The 20,055-nt window shown below is 35.4% G+C and overlaps 1 protein-coding gene and 1 long non-coding RNA gene across 3 annotated transcripts in view; one reads left to right on the top strand and one right to left on the bottom strand.

Moving 5' to 3' along the window:
* Positions 1-20,055, top strand: part of LOC126688392 (beta-galactosidase 9) — a 64,717-nt gene that overhangs the window by 7,438 nt on the left and 37,224 nt on the right. Inside the window, exons 4-7 of the mRNA XM_050383063.1 lie at positions 780-846; positions 8,701-8,793; positions 9,911-10,054; positions 10,230-10,318. Coding sequence (XP_050239020.1) covers positions 780-846; positions 8,701-8,793; positions 9,911-10,054; positions 10,230-10,318 — 393 coding nt within the window. The remainder of the gene's footprint in view (positions 1-779; positions 847-8,700; positions 8,794-9,910; positions 10,055-10,229; positions 10,319-20,055) is intronic.
* On the bottom strand, positions 4,119-5,900 carry LOC126688393 (uncharacterized). 2 transcript variants are annotated; one of them, XR_007644249.1, is made up of 2 exons: positions 5,582-5,900; positions 4,119-5,320 (listed from the first exon to the last, which is right to left on the bottom strand). It is a non-coding gene; the product is annotated as an uncharacterized LOC126688393 (long non-coding RNA). The 2 variants fall into 2 exon arrangements; XR_007644250.1 differs by having other exon boundaries at positions 5,588-5,900.

The following is a 20,055-nucleotide window of genomic DNA, read 5'->3' as shown; positions in this document are numbered from 1 at the left end:
TGGATTGCTATCAAGGAACATTATCTAATTGAACTAGTCACAAATGGCATGTCAAATATACTACAATTGAAAACTGTCAACTTGGAAATAAATAAAAAAGAAAAGAAAGAAAACTTTAGACTACTCAATGAAGTTAGATTTTTGAAAAAAAAATCTTATTGGAACTATTAAAAGTTAAAACCCAAAACTTACTCCAGTTATATTGATGTGCCTTCAATTCTATCCTTAGTAAAATTAGTAGCATAAGGTTAGCATATAAGTGGAATTCTCATGCTAAAGCTATTCTAAATTAAAATTGAGTTAAATAGATAGTGGGATTGAGGATGAGGTAGAAGAAGCTCTTTCAATGAGTTGGTTTCTAGATGCACCTGGAAAAATTATATATTGATTTCTTGTTCTGTCATCAGCATCTTCAAAAAGTTTTTTTTTTGGTAGGTATATTAAAGAAAGAAAACTATACAAAAGTCTATTCTAAGCGCAATTATACATTAGTAGCTAGGTATTTTGAAAGTAGCTTGTAAATGCTTGAATTTCCATCATGACTGCACATTGCAGTGAGAAAAAGAAGCAATGTTTTCATGCGTAATGGTATATTCTTCCTAGAAGATTTTAGGCTAGTCGTGGAATATTAAGAAGAAATATTAGTATGTATTCTTTAGTTTTCTCAATCTAACTTATAGTTTGATCCTTTGATGCTCTTTTGATGAGACTATTATGGACATTCTTGTGAAATATTTTGTTTGTCAATTTTCATCTGATTTTTGCTGATAATCTTATAGGGGCTTTCCAGTGTGGCTGCGTGATGTCCCCGGCATAGAATTTCGTACAGAAAATGTACCTTTCAAGGTACAATGCACCTTTGAACCTCTATTCTTGCACATTTTTGTTGGTTGTTGATGCAGGTAGTGGGTCAATGCTAGTTTTATTTTGTTATATTTATTTTTAAGTGGTAATGGCAATTTTGTAATTTCATAATTTCTGGGATGGGCTGTGCTAATTGTCTATTGGGTCCTATTTTAGTTTTACTAGTCACTAACCTGTGTGATGCATTGGATAGTTAAATATCTTCACTACGTTCAATGCTACAATTAGTTAAAAATGAATGAAAATCAATATTTATAATACGAAACTAAGATATGCATATTTTGAAAAAATAACCATATTGTGTATTTTTTATAAGATGAAACAAAGATACACTATTAATGTTTCTACTATTTTTAAACTTTTATGAAATGTGGAACAACAAAATACAACATTCTATAGCACAAAATATTCATCCAACAAAACTAAGATGTCAAATATGAAAATTAAAAAATCAATACATTTTGGTGGCATCCATTACCTCTAGTTTTCTTTTAGCATTTACTCCATCTATAAAAACTCTGGATACAAACATGGTGTCTAGAAGTTTGGTTCTTAATAAAATATTACACAAACACAAGGGCAATGGAAGTAAAAATGCAAAAAAAGATATACAAACATAGAATATTAAAGGAAAAAAATATGAAAAACAAAAGTAGTTACAAAAGAGAAATTTATGTAAAAGATACCTTGAGGCTTGAGGACAAAAGGTTTGTAGAAACAAAAGAGCAAAAACGGCAAAGAGAGGGTAAACAACATGGAGGGTTTTGGTGTGGTGATGTTTTTTTTTTTTTTGATAAATAACATAATTGTATTTATCAAAAGTCCAACTACACCGGGGGTGTACATGGATAATAGTACATCAAACACATAAATCACAAAGATCAAGCATTTCTAAAAAATTAGAACAAGGAAAAAGATTAAAGGAAGAACTCCACTCCAGCAAGGTGTGAAGAAGAAGAGATTTAAATTCTGAAATAGACTGTTCCTTCCTTTCGAAACATCTTGAGTTTCGTTCTCGCCAAATACACTATAGGACAATGTGGGACAGCCCTCCATAAATCAATGCTCTGATGCCCACCGAAGGAACCTTGCCAACTCGAAAATAAATCAGAGACACCATGCAGTATAACCCATAGAAGACCAAATAGAGTCCACACTATAACCATAATTCATAAGCAATAGGACAATTAAGAAGAAGATGAATCACCAATTCCTCACTCTTTTTACACATATAGCACCAATCTACAACTGCGACACCCTTACACCATAAATTCTCAATTGTCAAAATCTTACCTAATGTGGCAGTCCAAGAGAAAGAAGCAACCCTAGGAGAGACCTTTGAACGCCACACAGGTTTCCAAGGGAAAGAAATGTCAGGAGTAGAGGAAAGGGAAAGATAGTATTCACTCACTTTAAAATTCTTATTCCCTGCTGGTTTCCAACATAGTTTGTCTTGACCTTCACTATTAAGGGGCATAGAATTGATAAGACCCAGAAAAATGTAAAAATGTTCCATTTCCCAATCTTGGGGAGCTCTAGAAAAAAGAAGATCCCAGTGAAGTTTCTGGTTAGGAAAGTGCATAACATCCGCAATAGAAGACTCCTTATTACAATTAATGTTATAGAGTTCTGGAAAAGTCTCGCGAAGAGTACAGCTCCGAGTGTGGTGATTTGTGTGTGTGTATATATATATAGTAGTATGTCGGTTTGGTTTAAAACTCTTCATGTTGTTGAGTAGTAGTTTGTTTAAAACTCTTCAGTTTGCTAAGTAGTAGTTGGTTTAAAACTCTCCTTTTAACATAATAAATAAGTAAATAAAAAAAAATGATGTGTAAAATTGTGGAACTACCAAAGCTTATGTGACAAAATATTAGAAGATCAATTAATAGCCAAATGTCTTCGGTTTGGTTTAAAACGCTGTTGTTGAGTAGTAGTTGGTCTAAAAATCTTCTGTTTGCTAAGTAATAGTTAGTTTAAAACTCTCCTCTTGACATAATAAATAAATAAGTGATGTGTAAAATTGTGAGACTTCCAAAACCTATTTGACAAAATATTAGAAGGTCAACTAACAGTCAAACGTGTTTGGCTATTATATATTACTAGTGTTTAACCCGCGCAATGCACGGGATCGTTTAACATATTAATGAACTTTATATTAATGAACTTTATTTAATAACGTAGTATATTTAAGCATATAGTGCCCAATACCTAAAACTATATACATTGGAGTACTTCTTCATGGGATATAACTTATACTAGCCGTTTCAATTAAGTGTCAGCCCAAGGAATCCCTTAAGTCCATCTTGTATTGCCCCGGAACTTCTCTCCAAAAGTAAAAGAAAGTATATATTATCATTCAAATAATTATTCATTAGTGACAAACAAATTGTGATAATAAGAACAATAATGGATAGTAACTTTGCTTTTTTCAAGTTTTAAAATATCTCTTTTTCTTGGCACATTATTTAATTGTACACCATAGTTGCTTATGCAAGAGACTTGTTAGGTAAGCAGGATTGTCATACTTTTATTGAGTTTGAGAATTTCTAGTTGGTTCATATGTGGAGGGGGAAGTGGGCTTACATTGTATATCTCCATTTTTTCTATACTTTGTTTAATAAGTATTATATTAGACACTTTCAAAATTAAGTGTGTCTAATATAAATTGCAGCTTCATGGTAAAGCAATAAACCAAACATAAGGATGATCAACACATACACATACACACATTTTTTCCAATTCTAATAATTGCAGTTAAATATTCAATTAGAATTGCTTACTATACCAGTCCCAATATCAATATTCACGTAAAAGAAAAAAGGAGTTCATAAGGCATGCCAAAACATTAGTATTTTACTGATCCAGTCAATTCTTCCACCAAAGGGAATATGGAATAGAATTCACCTAGGTTTATGATTTGCAGATTATGACGCCCGTGCTACATTGAAGCATAAATGCATTGCTCATTTTTCCCGCAACCAAACCATTAAAATTAGGAGAAATTTTTTTCCAATTATCGTTTGGTCACAACTTGAATTAAAACACATAAAAACAACACCCAGCCTATTAAAATTAGAATCTTGAAACTCATTCAGCCACAAAGTCTCCATAAAATTTTGGACTAATAATGGGAATTAGACAAACTTACCCCATGCTATGCAATATTGAAATAACACAAAACTTAATTAGTTTTGCTTATAAAAATCTAAGCTCTTTCTATGAGGAAAAAAAATGTTAGGAAAGTAAGATCAATGAGCCATATATGTGTTCTCTATGAACTGTTAATATAATAAAATGGATGCCCTCCCTCAAGCTCATTACTACCCAAATGCTACAATCCATTAAAAATCCAGCATTATTACATTCTAATTAAAATAAGAATAAAGATTTGTAAGTTCTTGGCACTAACTAACTAATAAAACATCTCCTTAATTTGCATGTGTCACACATTTGGCGCGTGTAACTCCAATATAAATTGCATGTCCATCTTAACAATTTTGCAAAGGCAGAAATTTTTGGACGGAGGTAGGGGAAATTTGGTTCAAGGATTTCTTCAAATACTATTAGAGGAATTGAGAAAGGAAAGAGAAAAACAGCCCAGCAAACCTCACTTTGTCACTGTTAGTAAAGAGTACTTTGGACACAACAATTGCATTGGCAGCTTCTGTATGGTCAAAGCAGACATTGAAACCAGTTTGGCTGCATGTGACATTGGAATTGTAATTGTACTGTAGCCCTCCATAGACACAACATTAAACCATTAATGAACATGAGAAAATGAAATTTGGAAGTCAAATGTATGGCATAATTAACTTAGCTATAACATTAGTGTTTGTGTGAAGTTGACTTGAACTTGCAAAAGTGAGTAAGACATTTTATCAAACACATAGTTTGCTTGTTCCAAATGGGAATGAGATGAATGTTTTGCAACATGAATCCACCCAAAAATTACACCCAAGACAAAATAAGCACAACTAAGTAAAAGCACCGTGGGATTGCAACCAACTACTTGAGTAGTTGAGCCTATTTAGAAAGGTATTATATAGAGCAAGTAATGAGCTTGCAGATGTACCAGCGCATGGAAATTTTTAAATGTAATGTGACATATGTTTTCATCGTTGTACCCGCATGATGCAAGACTAAGTTATAAATTATAGAAACGGTGTGAGTCAGTAAATATCTTAACCAATGAAGAAATCAAACCAAAACAAACAAACTACTCTGATTAGCAAAAAAACCATTACCAAACAACATAAAAAAATGAATAAACAAAGTTAGTTAGTACCTCTTTAGATAAAGAAGAAGGGTTTGGTAATGGTTTATAAAGCATATTTAATATTCAATTAAAAAAAAAAATTACCAGGGATGGTTCCAATAGAGTGGAAACTCTAGCTGGTAGTACCGCTTCTAATCAGACTTGCATTGCTTCCAAGGATTTGCCTTTCCACCTACAAACCTAGAAAAAGAAAAGTTTAAGAAAAACCCTTTAATTTTTTATTACATAGATTTGAAATTGAAATCAATCATTTACAAATGAAATCTACAATTGAATCCAAGAGAGAGTTAAATAAATCCAAAGCAACACATATACCCTACCCATAAACCAAATTTAATCTTATAACCTTGAACAAAACCAAATCTAACCCAAATGCCTAAATCGAAACACTCAAATATAAAATCATATTTATCATGTAATTTTAAAAAGAATAAAGAAAACCTTCACCGGTAACGGTTCCGATTGCATGACGGTGATGGCTGCCCTGAAATTTATCTCTTTGTCGATCTCTGTTCTTCATTTGTTTTTGATCTCTCTTTTGTAATGTTTTCGATCTCTCTTTCAATCTTTGTTCTTCTGCAGTTTACGAAATCTCTCTGTCTCTCTTTGTTCTTTTGTGTTTTTCCTCTTTCAGCAAACTGTCTCTGTAACTTTAAAACCTTTTCGGTGTGAGAAATGGATGGCTTTTGTTACGTTTGCTTTGGGCTGAACAGGTGTAACATGCGGGCCAATTAGTGGCTTTTATTATGATTGTTTCGGGTTGAACAGGTGTATAGGTGAGTCTTCCGGACGCAACGTGCGGTATTTTAAAGAAAAAATTGTAAACGTGGCAGCATTTAAATGGTCATTTTTCCTATTTGTCATTACCTCCTTAATTCTAGGAGCTCTCAGCTTCTGCTATTATATATATATAGATATATAGATTTGAGTGTCCAAGTCCAAATCTTATTAGGAGTTTAAATAAAGTGCTATTTCAACTAGGAATAGGTATTAGTCTTCTATTTTAAGAATAATAAAGTTTTCAGATTCTTAGAGAAGCTTTGAAGTTTTTTTAAGGTTTGTGTGATGCTAAGGAACCCTAGGTGTGATGCCTGGAAATTTATCTCTTTTTATTTTCTGTTCTTAAACCCCATCACTATTCACGGGTTACTGCTCACAGCCCTAGAACAGCAACCCAAATTTTGGGGTTTTCCCTTTGTTTCTTCCACAAATCCCACTATTCCTTCCCTCCATTGGAACCCTATAATCCTTATTATTTCCCAGAAACTTTATCCTAATTCCTAAAAACCTAAGTTGCCCACGTGCTACCAGATCTGCCCCAGGAGTTTTAAATCAGATTTTGCTTTGTTCCCTCTTGTCCTATATCAGTTTTTTCTCAAAATTCTAGAATATATTTATTTTCATTTTTGCCATATCTTAAATGGATTTTCATTAGATAACAATGTTCAAAGGCTAGAACCAAAGATCAAATTGTACCAATAAAATAGGAGTAACGGTGTAATGTCAACACACTTGAGACATCGCCTTATATGGCAATCAATTATGCAAACTTTTGCTATCTTTTTATTCTACAGCCCTCTTTTGTCAACTATTGTATCCTTTTCCTATATTTTTTTTATAACGAACAAGCTTTGGCTACAAACTAGGGTACAACCAACAATAGGAAGATAACGTGTCCTTGTCATGTGCAATGTGCATTGCACATGACTCACTTCAAATGATTGTATACAATCATTTAAGTTTGGTTTAGTACAAATGATTGTATACAATCACTTCAACTATTGCACATGTCATCTTCCTATTGTTGGTCAAGTTTATAGCCAAACTTTGTCATTTTATAACCCAGGTGTTGGCTCCCCTTGCACACCATTTTAAATGGCTGACACTGTTCTCACTCTATCTTCCTCTCTATCTCTCAAGCCTTGGCTTAAGGGGTATGAAAATGATTCCAAGGCAAAGAAATGAAATTTCATTATGTTTAGTTGGTATATTCTAGTCAAAATGGAAATCTTCTGGGACAAAAAGTTTGGAAATGCAATGATGAAAGTATTTATTTGGAGTTCATTGGGTTAGGTCGCAAAGAGTTTCGGATATGCTAGCTTCTTGGCAAGGTCTTAGCAGTTTGGAAACTTGTGCCTCATTGTTTAACGTGGTGCATTTGGGGGAGTGGAACGCTACAAGGTTTGAGGGTTGTGGACAAAATATTCTAGATCTTAAGTTATTTTTCCTTAAATCTTTATTTGATTGGTTGCTAACTTTGGGGTCCTTTTCCTTTACTTCTCTCTCAGATATGATTGACCATTGTACCTTAGGAGCTTGATTGTGTACCCATAGTATACTCCCTGTATATTTTTCCTTTACTTCTCTCTCAGATATGATTGACCATTGTACCTTAGGAGCTTGATTGTGTACCCATAGTATACTCCCTGTATATTTGGGTTACTATTTTCCATTAATAAAGTTATGTAATTTATCAAAAATATTTACCTCTTATTTGTGCAATATAATAAGCTACTAAATGATAATTGATTATGTTAGGAGGCATGTCATGTGCACACATATTAGCTTATTCGTTATAATTAACTTTGACTCACTTACTGTGTGACTTCTTTCCTAAGTTGAAAGTGACAGTACTTCCGTAATACCTCAATTTATTTATTAATTTTTTATTATTTACATGAAAGCATGGTAGTCTTGAAATATGTTAAAACACTTTTGTGCATCTTTGTTTTGACGGAGCTAATTGCATGGTGGAAGCCATAGATTTTATATTTACCATCAGATCTTTTTTTGAGTATGCAAAGAAAAAGAAAACGTGCAGGCTGTGTTTGAAGTGTTTTTACATCTTTGTAAAGTTCCATCTTTAGGGGTTCTCCCTTGGAACATTTATCATTTGTTCTTGGTTCTTTTAGCTAACAGGTATCTATGTGGACTAGAAGTGCAAAAGGAATATGCATTTGTATAAAATGCTAGCCAGCATATTTTGTTAAGCAGCAAATTCAGTTTCTTGGTTCACCTGTAGAAATATTTCCATTCCCATCCTGCCTAAGCTTGAAAGTAATTTTTATCATCAGTTTTGCATTTTTTCTCTTTGCTTTCTCTCCCAAGAAGTTATTCTTGTTTGATTGTTTCATTAGCTCCTCTGGAAGTGCTTTATATCAATGTGATTGCTGCTTGCTTCTTCCTTAGATGTTGGATGGGGTTCGTTTAGTACTATAATTAATTCATCTTAACGAGTGCCCCCACCTGGGGTGTCTCAGCGGTAAGGGAGTGTGTTGAGACTAACTGTAAATCCAGAAGTCTCTCCTTCTAGATGAGGTATTTTGTGATTACCTAATGCCTGCTTGGTGGAGGTGTGTAGGCATCCGGAGTTTGCCCCTCAGGGGTGGTCCCACTGGCCCATACCTTGATGGCGTTCCTCGTCATAAACAAAATAAAAATTTATTCATCTCAACAAAGGAACTTCTCATTATTGACTTAATCACTAGCTATAGATTTATGGTTTAATTTTATTGCAATATTTATTTGTTAACATCATAGTGACATTTCATCTTTTCCAGGAGGAGATGCAACGATTTGTTAAAAAAATTGTGGAATTGATGCGAGAGGAAATGCTATTTTCTTGGCAAGGTGGTCCAATCATTATGTTGCAGGTTGTTTTTGAAGTTTAATTTAATCGTAAGATAATTAGTGGTTAATTGACTTAAGTTATTTGGATTGTGAGAACTGAGAGTTGATATCAGGTATCACATAACCAATCTGCACAATTCCTGCAACAGGGACTCTTTTCCTTTTATTTATTATTTTTTAATTTTTGGTGGGTTACAATTGGGACTTTCTATTGAGAAAAGTAATCTCATTTTAGGAGGAATGATAACACAATTAGCTTGTTTTCATAATTAAAAAGTTTTTTATTGCAAAAAGAGTACTCTATGTACAATTGACATAAAGAATTCTAAAGAATTACTGAAAAATAATATTATGTATAGAGAGAAAACGACTCTATAAACTCTGGAATGGAAGAGTACTAGTAGTAAAGCCCCAAATGTGAGTCCAATCAAATAAAGAACTAGTAAACCTAGCTAACATTTAAGTCCCAGTGCTATACACATCCTCAAATGTAAGATGATTTCAGGTATCGATAATTAGCTTAATTATTTTATTTTATTTGGATTGTGAAAAATGGGAGTTGATTTCAGGTATCACATTAACAATCTGTGCAACTCCTGCAAAGGGGGTTACTTTTTTTTTTTTGTTGATATTCTGCAATTTGGACTTGCTATTCAGAAAAGTAATCTCATTTTAGGAAGACTGGGATTTCTCCATATTGTTGGTATTTCATTTCTCCTGTGTGTACTTTCATTCACTTTTCTGTTTGAATTACATATGAGTAAGAGATTTGGCCAAGCTCTCCAACCAGTTGGACTGTAGCAGTATCCAATAAATATCAGATTCTGGTGATTTTGTGGCAATCATTGTTGCAACCCCATGGAGGTCCATGCAAAACCAGCAAAACCACCCCATCTGGTTATCTATTTTGATTCCAAATTATGTTCCCTATTCCTCTACTGACATTCAAATGTGTTTTATGGTTTCATCTTCTTGGTGGTGTACAGGCAGATAGTATGTCTATATTAAATGAGCTTTACAGTGGTCACCTTTAATTTTGTTATTATGGGCTTACCATACTTTTATCTTTTCTCTAATGAGGCTTTCTTCCCTCTGTATTTTCTCACTGGATATGCCAAAACTGGAATGAATTTTTGTCAGATTGAGAATGAATATGGAGATGTAGAAAGCTCATATGGCCAGAGAGGGAAGGAATATGTTAAATGGGCTTCTCAGATGGCTCTTGATCTTGGCACTGGGGTTCCGTGGGTCATGTGCAAGCAACCAGATGCTCCAGATAATATTGTAAAGCTTTTAGCCTATGTGTTATGTGCTTAGCTTTCTTGGAACTAGTGTTTTTGTAAATTAGATTGGTGATTGGGTTTCATTATTAGAATGACTTGCATTTCATATAAAATGTTATGGTGCTCTGGAATTTATAATGGTTGATATTTATAGGTTCTTTTGTTCTGCTTCACAGATAAATGCCTGCAATGGATTCTATTGCGATGGTTTCAAGCCAAATTCCTATAACAAACCGGTACTTTGGACAGAGAACTGGGATGGATGGTATGGTGATGCCTTTTTGTTTCTTGGGGATTTTAGAGCCTAGAGAATTTTCTAGATCTTATTAGAAATTTAAATGATCTAAAATTTCAATAAGTGAGAATTTGCTACAAGAAGTCATATACATTCAAAACCATATAATTCAGATAAAATTGATCTTTGTAATTTAAGTGTTTGATTTATTGTTTTTCACGTACACCCTTGGCGTACCTAGTTTCTTTTTTAATACAATTCTGTTATTTATCAAAAAAAAAAAAAAAAAAAAGTGACTTGGACTTACCTCCCATACCTCCCCTAAAAAAATCCCATTGCATCTTCTCAATCTTGTTAGCCACGAGTAGGAATAGTGAAAGTGATAAATCTTGTTAGCCACATGAGTAGAAATAGTGAAAAGTGATAAATAATAAGTGGGAAGTCTCGATAAAGTACTCTTAAGCAATGTCAGTCTACCACTTTTTGACAAATAAAGCTTCTTCCACCTCTCCAATTTCTGCTCAATTTTTTCCAAAATAGGGTTCCAAAATGAGAAGCCCCCAAAGGCATGCCAAGGTAAGAAGTAGGCAAAGTCCCAACCCTACTCCCCAAAATATCTCCCAAAGCATGCGCATTTTCAACCTGCCTAATTGGAACCGTTCACTCTTACTTTCACTCTTACACGTTAACCTTCAAACCTGTTACAGCTTGAAAACAAAGTAGCAACATCCATATACGAAGGATTTGCTCCACATTTGCATCACAAAAAAGAATTGTATCGTTTGCAAACAAGAGATGTGAAACACATACTTGATGTAGGGAGCAACAAATTTATGATGTAGAACACAAATAGGAAAATAGGAAATAAAGTGGAGCAAAAAAAACAATAGAACAAATCCTAGGCTCCACCACCTAGAAATTGCTTGCAAACCCTAAGCTTCACTACCTAAGGGCGTTTGGCATCTCCACCAAAGAAAGAGAACAAAAGGAGGATACATTTTCTCGACTCATGATAATAAATAAGAATTATTATTAATAATTCTTATTCAAATTCAATTGTCATTTAACGATCACAAGACCACTATTTTAACAGGGTTTAGGGAGTACACCGATATGGAAATGCCTAATCAAATCCCTTCAAACCCTAAACATTAAAAACTAAATTTCAAAAATAATTTCAAATCTAGTAACAATATCTTAAATAAATTTGTTGCTCCCTGCATCAATGCCCCATCACCCCCGCCTACCATTAACCTTGAAACATCAAATTAAACCTACCCCCTCCACTCTCTTCAACATCCTACTAAAAACATCCATCATAAATAAATAAATAAAACATAGGATAAAGGATCTTGTTTCAATTCTCTCGAACTTCCAAAAAAATCAGCTAGAGATCTATTTACCAAAACTAAGAATTGAACTGTGGATATACAAGGACAAATCCATTTACACTTCCCCCCAAAGCCCATTCTCTTCAACAAATCTAGGAGTGCCTCCCAATTTACATGATTATGAGCTTTCTCAATATCTAGCTTGCATATAACCCCTGGAATCTTACTCTTGACCAGACTATCTACACCATATGATTTCAAAAAAGGCTGGTCTGATTGGTTCAAACGTGAACTAGTACCAGTCCGGTCTGGTAAAAATGCCCAAAATTGGCCAAAACCGGGAACCGGAGCAAAATCCGGTTTTGCCCTGGTCCGGTTTTTAAAACCATGATCTACACTTTCATTTGCAATAAGGACAGAATCAAGTATTTGTCTTCCACCCACAAATCCATTTTGAGACTTTGATATCAATCGATCAAAAACCCCTCTCAAACGGTTTGCCAATACCATAGCCAAGATTTTATACACACTCCTCACCAAACTAACCGGTTGAAAAAATCTCTAAGATTAGGGCATCATTTTTTTTAGGGATTAAGGCAATAAAAGTGGCATTAAGAGAATTTTCAAACTTACTATGTTGATGAAGCTCCTCGAAGACAGCTAAGAAATTTTTTCCACAACTCTCCAACAATGGTGAAAAAAGGCCATAGAGAAGCCATCCGGACCTGGAGCTCTATCTCTTTCAATATCTCATACAACTTGAGGGATCTCCTTCTCAAACTTCCTTTCAAGCCATACCCTTTCCATCCCCCCAATTTGATCAAACTCCAAACCTTCCATAAAAGGTCTCCACTCCTTTGTCTCTTGATATAAGTTTTTATAAAATTGTACTTCTTGGGCAGCCGTCTTTAACTCTTCCTTATAAAAATTTATATATTTGGGTTTGTCAATGAGCCCTGTTCAAATGGAATGGAGAGTGATATCTTGGGTTCAAAACCCATTTGGTGCTTGTGTAACTAAAAAAAAAAAAAAAAAAAAAAGGTCCTACCCAGTATACAAAACTTACTTTTGTGGGATTTGGGAGAGGTGAAGATAGGCAGCCTTTTGTTTTGTTTTGTTTGGTTTTGTTGTTTTTTTTTTGTTTTGTTTTGTTTTTGTTGTTGTGTGGAGAGGCCGATTCCTAGACTTGAACCCACAATTTATTACTTTTGGTGGAAGGCACTTTCCATCACACCATGGCTCGACTTCTCTTGTAAACTACCATGAACAAAAATTAGGATAACTTAAATTAACCTCTTTTGACGTTTCATGAAATGACACTCTATCCAAACTTTTCAAGAATTAACATTGCCCTATACGCTCTTATAAATGCTATAGATAAGCCCATGCCCTCTCACACCATTACTTCTTTAACAAAATATTCCATTTTTAAAAAAGCGAAAGAGAGAACAATAGGGTTATGTGGTTTGGCTTGATATCCTATGTATATTGAATAAAGCCCTTGACAACTACATCTTTGATATTAGCACTATTTTGGACAATGAACCCTAATAGGTTACATCTAGAAACTACATGTATTAGGGTTAGGTTTACATGGGCTTATTACATAATTGGGCCTCTTAGGCCTTTACACTTCATTAACTAAATAACCCAGGGGCCGTTTGGTAACGTTGTTTGTATTTTTTGGAAATACATGTGAGTGAAAAAGTGTATGAAAATACGTGTTATGTTGTTTAAAAACTGAAAACATGTATTTAAACACATGTACCAAATAGGCCCCCAATATCTTTAACACTCCATCTTAAACTCAATGTAGAGGTTTGATGAAACCTTAGTTTGGTTTGTGAAGATTTGGTCAACGGTTTGGGTAAGCAGTTCAAAAAATGACCTAGTTCGATTTGGGTTGAAGTGTCGGATTCGGGGTCGTGTTAACGGATCAAGTCAAGTTGAATTCAAGTCCAAAGAGATGTTGCAAATGTGGCAAAGGCTGTTAATGTGGCACCAGGTGCCATGCAAATGACATGGCATGATGATGTTATGTTGACATAAGAGGATACTGTGGTAGTGGCATGGATGATGTCACTGGAAATCGAGCAAGCACATGGACGCTTGAGAAGATCTTCAAATGACACTGGAAGAGTGTGAAGGGGTGATTTGGGCATTTTTTTTATATTATATTATATTATATTATATATATTTATATATAATATTGAAATCAAACAAAACTCAAAGTCTAGAGAATAGCCCACTTGGTGAAGTGCCCAGACCACCTGACGTGTCTTGAGATACCCTTAGACCTATTGTAGGCGTGAACTTATCTCATTAGTCGTGAGTGTTTTTACCTTTGTGCAATAAAGTGTTAACCTTCCATGTTGTCATCTCACATTAGAAACTAGAGGACCACATGTTAGCTCTAATGAAACGTGGGGCATTTCCTCCACATTTGCAAGATCTAGACAACTCATGAAGTGGTTGGTGTTGGTAGAGCCTTGTTTGAATCTGAGCTTGTGTGGGGTGTGGTGGTTTCGTCAAACAAGTGTAGGACCTTCACTTGTAGGTGGAGCAACATGCTTGGGCTTGAGGAAGATGGCTTTTCAGTGCTTGCTCAGTGCAAATCTAGTGGCTAAGGACACTGGGGAGGATTGAGATGGTTGTGGGACCATCGGTGACAGGTGTTGTTTGAGCTTGTTGATCACGCGGTTGCGGTGGAGGCAACTTGTATCGTTTGAGATTTGTAGTAGCACATCGCCATGCTCTTTGACAGGGCCACTTAGACGAGATGGAAGTGGCCTATTGTTGGTGGGACAAAAGGACAAAATTGTGAAAGAATAGAAGTAATTGAAGGTCACATGAAAGTGGCTTTAATACCATGTTAAAACTAATTGAAAACATTGTAGAGAAAGATGTAGAAGCGAAAGAAAAAGAACACAAGGGTTACAGGGTTTGGCTAGACAGTTGTTAATGGAATAAAGTGAGGGCTACATCTTTGACATTAGCACAATGTTGTACAACGAGCCTAACAGGGTTTATTTAGAGACTACATGTACTAGGTTTAGTTGTACATAGGCTTATTACATAATTGAATGCTTGGGCTATTACACATAATTAACTAAATAACCCAATATCTTTAACACTACTCATTTTTACAAATGGAATATTATCTAAGGGAAGTCATAATATAATAGGGCACAGACTTGTTTGTTACATTGTTATGATCGTACTGTCCCACACGGATTAAGTGTAAGTATAAGCTTAATCATATGTTTATAAGCTCTTGGGCACCCTCTCCTAGCAAGTCGGTTTTCAAGAGTAAGTTAACTCTCGTGGCCATTGAGGGGATTGTTAATTCTTGAAACGAGTGAAGTGTCATTTCATAAAAGTTCAAGGAAGTTTGGTTTAATTTTCCCAAAAATCTATATAGCAAGAGTTGTGAATGTTACGTCTATTCTATAATACGATCTCTTATGCGGGTGGACCCAACTTCAAAGGTTCTCGTGCTAGGTTGACACTAGCAGACCCTTAGTCTAACCTTTCTATGTTGAGATCTTGAAATTTGTGAGCTTGCTTAGCACTAAATGTGATGGTGTATTTTAACCTCAATAGTCTTGGTAGTATTATAGAAAAAATGTAGACTTTCTAGTTCGAAACGTTTATATTTGTCAATAGGTGGCAGACTTAATTCGTTAAAAACTACTCTTTTGAGCCTTCCTACCTTTTTTTATTTTTATTTTTTTTATCCTTGTTCACTATCCCTCAAGCTGTGGCGGCTAGACTAGAAAGGATTTAGAGGAATTTTCTTTGAGGGACCTGAGGAAGTTTTTAAATATCCTTTAGTCTCTTGGAATAAGGTTTGTTTGCTAGTGGAGGTAGGTGGTTTGGGGATTCAAAAGATTGAGTTGTTTAACCAAGCCTAGCTTGGAAAGTGGTTATGGTGCTTCGAGAAGAAAAGTGATAGGTTATGGCGTCAATTTATAACAACCATATATGGTGTGACTAGAGGGGGCTGGTGCACTAGAGGTGTAAGAGGGACTCATGGGTGTGGAATATGGAAGAGTATTAGGGTAGGTGCATAGAATTTCTTTGGATAGGTAGCATACTGCTGTGGGGGAGGTCACCGCATTCAGATCTTTTTCTAGATCTACTTGCTTGTTCTATGTCTAAAGAAGCTAGGATTTCTAACTTGGTTATTTCTGCATTAAAAGGGGGAATTGGGAGCTGAAATTTACAGTTCCATATAGCTTGTTATGATCGTACTGTCCCACACGGATTAAGTGTAAGTATAAGCTTAATCATATGTTTATAAGCTCTTGGGCACCCTCTCCTAGCAAGTCAGTTTTCAAGAGTAAGTTAACTCTCGTGGCCATTGAGGGGATTGTTAATTCTTGAAACGAGTGAAGTGTCATTTCATAAAAGTTCAAGGAAGTTTGGTTTAATTTTCCCAAAAATCTATATAGCAAGAGTTGTGAATGTTACATCTATTCTATAATACGATCTCTTATGCGGGTGGACCCAACTTCAAAGGTTCTCGTGCTAGGTTGACACTAGCAGACCCTTAGTCTAACCTTTCTATGTTGAGATCTTGAAATTTGTGAGCTTGCTTAGCACTAAATGTGATGGTGTATTTTAACCTCAATAGTCTTGGTAGTATTATAGAAAAAATGGAGACTTTCTAGTTCGAAACGTTTATATTTGTCAATAGGTGGCAGACTTAATTCGTTAAAAACTACTCTTTTGAGCCTTCCTACCTTTTTTTATTTTTATTTTTTTTATCCTTGTTCACTATCCCTCAAGCTGTGGCGGCTAGACTAGAAAGGATTTAGAGGAATTTTCTTTGAGGGACCTGAGGAAGTTTTTAAATATCCTTTAGTCTCTTGGAATAAGGTTTGTTTGCTAGTGGAGGTAGGTGGTTTGGGGATTCAAAAGATTGAGTTGTTTAACCAAGCCTAGCTTGGAAAGTGGTTATGGTGCTTCGAGAAGAAAAGTGATAGGTTATGGCGTCAATTTATAACAACCATAAATGGTGTGACTAGAGGGGGCTGGTGCACTAGAGGTGTAAGAGGGACTCATGGGTGTGGAATATGGAAGAGTATTAGGGTAGGTGCATAGAATTTCTTTGGATAGGTAGCATACTGCTGTGGGGGAGGTCACCGCATTCAGATCTTTTTCTAGATCTATTTGCTTGTTCTATGTCTAAAGAAGCTAGGATTTCTAACTTGGTTATTTCTGCATTAAAAGGGGGAATTGGGAGCTGAAATTTACAGTTCCATATAGCTTTTCATGGTAGGGAGTTGGAGGGTGTATGTTCTATTTTTGAACATCTTTATTCGAATATGGGGAGGGGTGAGGGGGATGATAACCTGACTTGAAAGTTGACTCGGACTAGTGTTGTTTGATGTGCACTCTTATTATAGTTTGTTGTCTGGTCCCCCTTTTACTGTTGTCTTTTTTGGAAGTTCTAGTGTGTAAAGGTGCCTAAAAGGGTGTCTTCCTTTTTATAGACAGCAGCTTGGGATAAGATACTTGCCATTGATAATGTTGTTAAGAGAGGACTGCCCTAGTTAATTGGTGTTGCATGTATCATTGCGATGGGAAATTGTGGACCATCTTTTGCTTCATTGTAAGTTTGCTCATACTTTATGGAGAGAAGTTTTTCTAGCTTTTGGGATTCAGTGGGTGATGTCTTCTATGCTGAGTTGCTTCTCTCTTTTTTCTTCTTTTTCTTTTTTTCTTGCATGGAGGAATTGGTTGGGGAAACACAAAACACCTGTCAAATATTTGGAATATGGTCCCAACATGCTTAATATGGTTAGTTTGGTACGCAATACCTATACCTTTAGATCTCTTAAAGACTTCTATTTGGTACTTTGTATCAGCGAGCCTGTATCTGGAGTTTTATGCAATGTATTGCTATTTCTGATTTTCTAAAATCTGTTAGATTTTCTTCTTGAGTTATTGTATTTGCTTCAACTTCAGAGTGGTCATCATCATGAACACAATGTACTTCTTTTCTAATAAATTTTCAATTACCTATATAAAAAAAAGTCTTGGTCCTCCTAGAACTAGAGTTGATGCAGTTGATAGATTATGGGCTGTCCCAAAAGCTCTTGCTGTTAGGAAATTATGAATATTATCATTTAGCCATAATTCTAACACTCCTTGTCGTGTGTGGAGCCTAAACTTAATATGGCCCAACACGTGGGACTTTTAAAATTTTTGAATGGGAGGTAGAGTGGAGATATAGATTGAACTCATGATCTCTTGCTTTAATACCATGTAAAAGTTTGTGATGTAAGGGAGAAAATGAAAGAGAGAAGACATGAGAGTTTACTTGGTTTGGCCGCGTGACCTACATACAAGAGCCCAAAGGGCTACATTTTCTCATACACTCTTCCTGATACTACATTTCAAAGGAATCCATATTTGTAACAGATATTACACCTAAAAGTCGATGATAATTTGAATTGGATATTCATTGCTTCAATCCCATAATTTTCTTTAGCAATCGATCCCTTGATTTGTTAACCAACCAATCTCGTGATTTTCTCTAGCAATCAATGTCTTCACTTGGTCTTTACATTTATGGAAAGTGAATTATACTTTCCAACACTCCTCCTCAAGTTGTGCACTTATCTTTGATGAAATGTACAACTTGCAGAAATTGAAACCATCCAAAGCTTGATATGTCTTCGAAAGTGTTGCTCTCTCTCTCTCTCTCTCTCTCTGTGTACAAGAAAATTAATCAACAAAAGTGAAATTTGGTATGACCAATATAGATGCTTTCATAGCACATGAAAATAACAACACCATTAACTTAGCAACTACCCCCTTGATGAAAAACTTGCAAGAACTCCTATAAAGATGTCACTATAGGAGTTCTTGCACACAAAAGCTCAAGGACTTTCTTCGGTAAAACCCACTACATCTCAAAGGATCTAAAAACGAACTCCACAACCCCAATGCCACACTATGGTGAATCAAAAGATAGTCTAGCATTTCCCCACTACAACGACACAAAAAACAACTCACAATGTAATATCCCCTTTTGATAAGATTCTCACAAGTGAGTATCTTCCCCCAAGCCACTGTCCAAACAGAAAAAGAGATCCATTGTGGAAAAGAATCTGAATATGAACCCCTTAGAACATTATAAAAAGATTGCACATCAAAATCCTCACTTCCTTTCAACTTCCATCTTAATTGATCTCCCCCCTCTTATAGGAATATGAGAGTCCATCAGGTGGAGAAATGAAGCCACTTCCTCTATTTCCCAATCATAAAAATCTGTCCGTTAGGACCTCACATCCCTACTCCTCCCCTCCCCCTACTCATGTCTCACTAACGACTCCACTGGAGCATCCCTATCATTGGCAATTTCAAACATGATAAGGAAAGTATCCTTAATGATTGATCCCCACACCTATAGTCATACCAAATTGGATCCGATTGTCAGAACCAACATCATAATGAGTGTACTTTAAAAAAGCATCCCCTCATTCTAATACCCTTCCACAGACCACAACCATGAGTGCCTAGTACAGATTTATGTACCATCCACCCCACTCCACCCCAGACTGCATAGCTACTACCCTCCTCCATAAATGAGTTACCTCAACCCCAAAATGCCACAACCACTTATTCAATTGAGGTTGATTGAAGGTAGTGAGTTTCCATATTAAATCGATTGATAATCTCAAAATCCGCTAAATCGGCTTGAGTCAGCTTACTAATTGGATGCCTTACTGTGTTACAAAATTTCGCTTTAGCCAATGATCCAATCAGAGGAATAATTGGAACTATTGTATTGAGTTTATTGGGCGCGTTATTTAGTAGAAATGAATAAAGTAACTCAAAAAATCAAGGGAATGCTTGGATAATTGGTTTATAAGGATACTTGCCACGTGAGACCACACATCAAAATGACATTGCCACCCTAATCCACCACTAGCAATAAGGGCACACACCTTGCCCCATCCAACTAAATGATATTTTAACTCATCCATCCCATCCCTAGGAAATTCCTCTGCAACCTCTCAATCTGATTAGCCACACTAGTAGGAATGGTAAATAAAGATAAATAATAAGTAGACAAACTTGATATCGTACTCTTCAATAACATTAATCTCCTCCCTTTTGACAAGTAAAGCCTCTTCCAACCAGCCAACCTATGATCTAATTTTTTTTTTTGATAAGTCATAATGATATATATTGAAGAACACTACCTTATGCAAAAACATAAGGCAGAGAGAAAATACAAGAAAGAACAAAGAAAAGAGAGATACTAGTGACACAGGAGAGAACTAAGAAAACTAGGAAGAGAATCACTAGAGGTGAGTCCCCAAGCCCTAGACCAGTCAAACAGAGAGCCACTAAAGGAAGCCAATAGTTGGTCATCTGAACTATCCAAATCCTCAAAAATCCTCTTGTTTCGCTCCCTCC

The sequence above is a fragment of the Quercus robur genome, chromosome 6 (assembly GCF_932294415.1).
Source record: "Quercus robur chromosome 6, dhQueRobu3.1, whole genome shotgun sequence".
Lineage (NCBI taxonomy): Eukaryota > Viridiplantae > Streptophyta > Magnoliopsida > Fagales > Fagaceae > Quercus > Quercus robur.
This window is presented reverse-complemented; position numbering and strand designations above follow the sequence as displayed.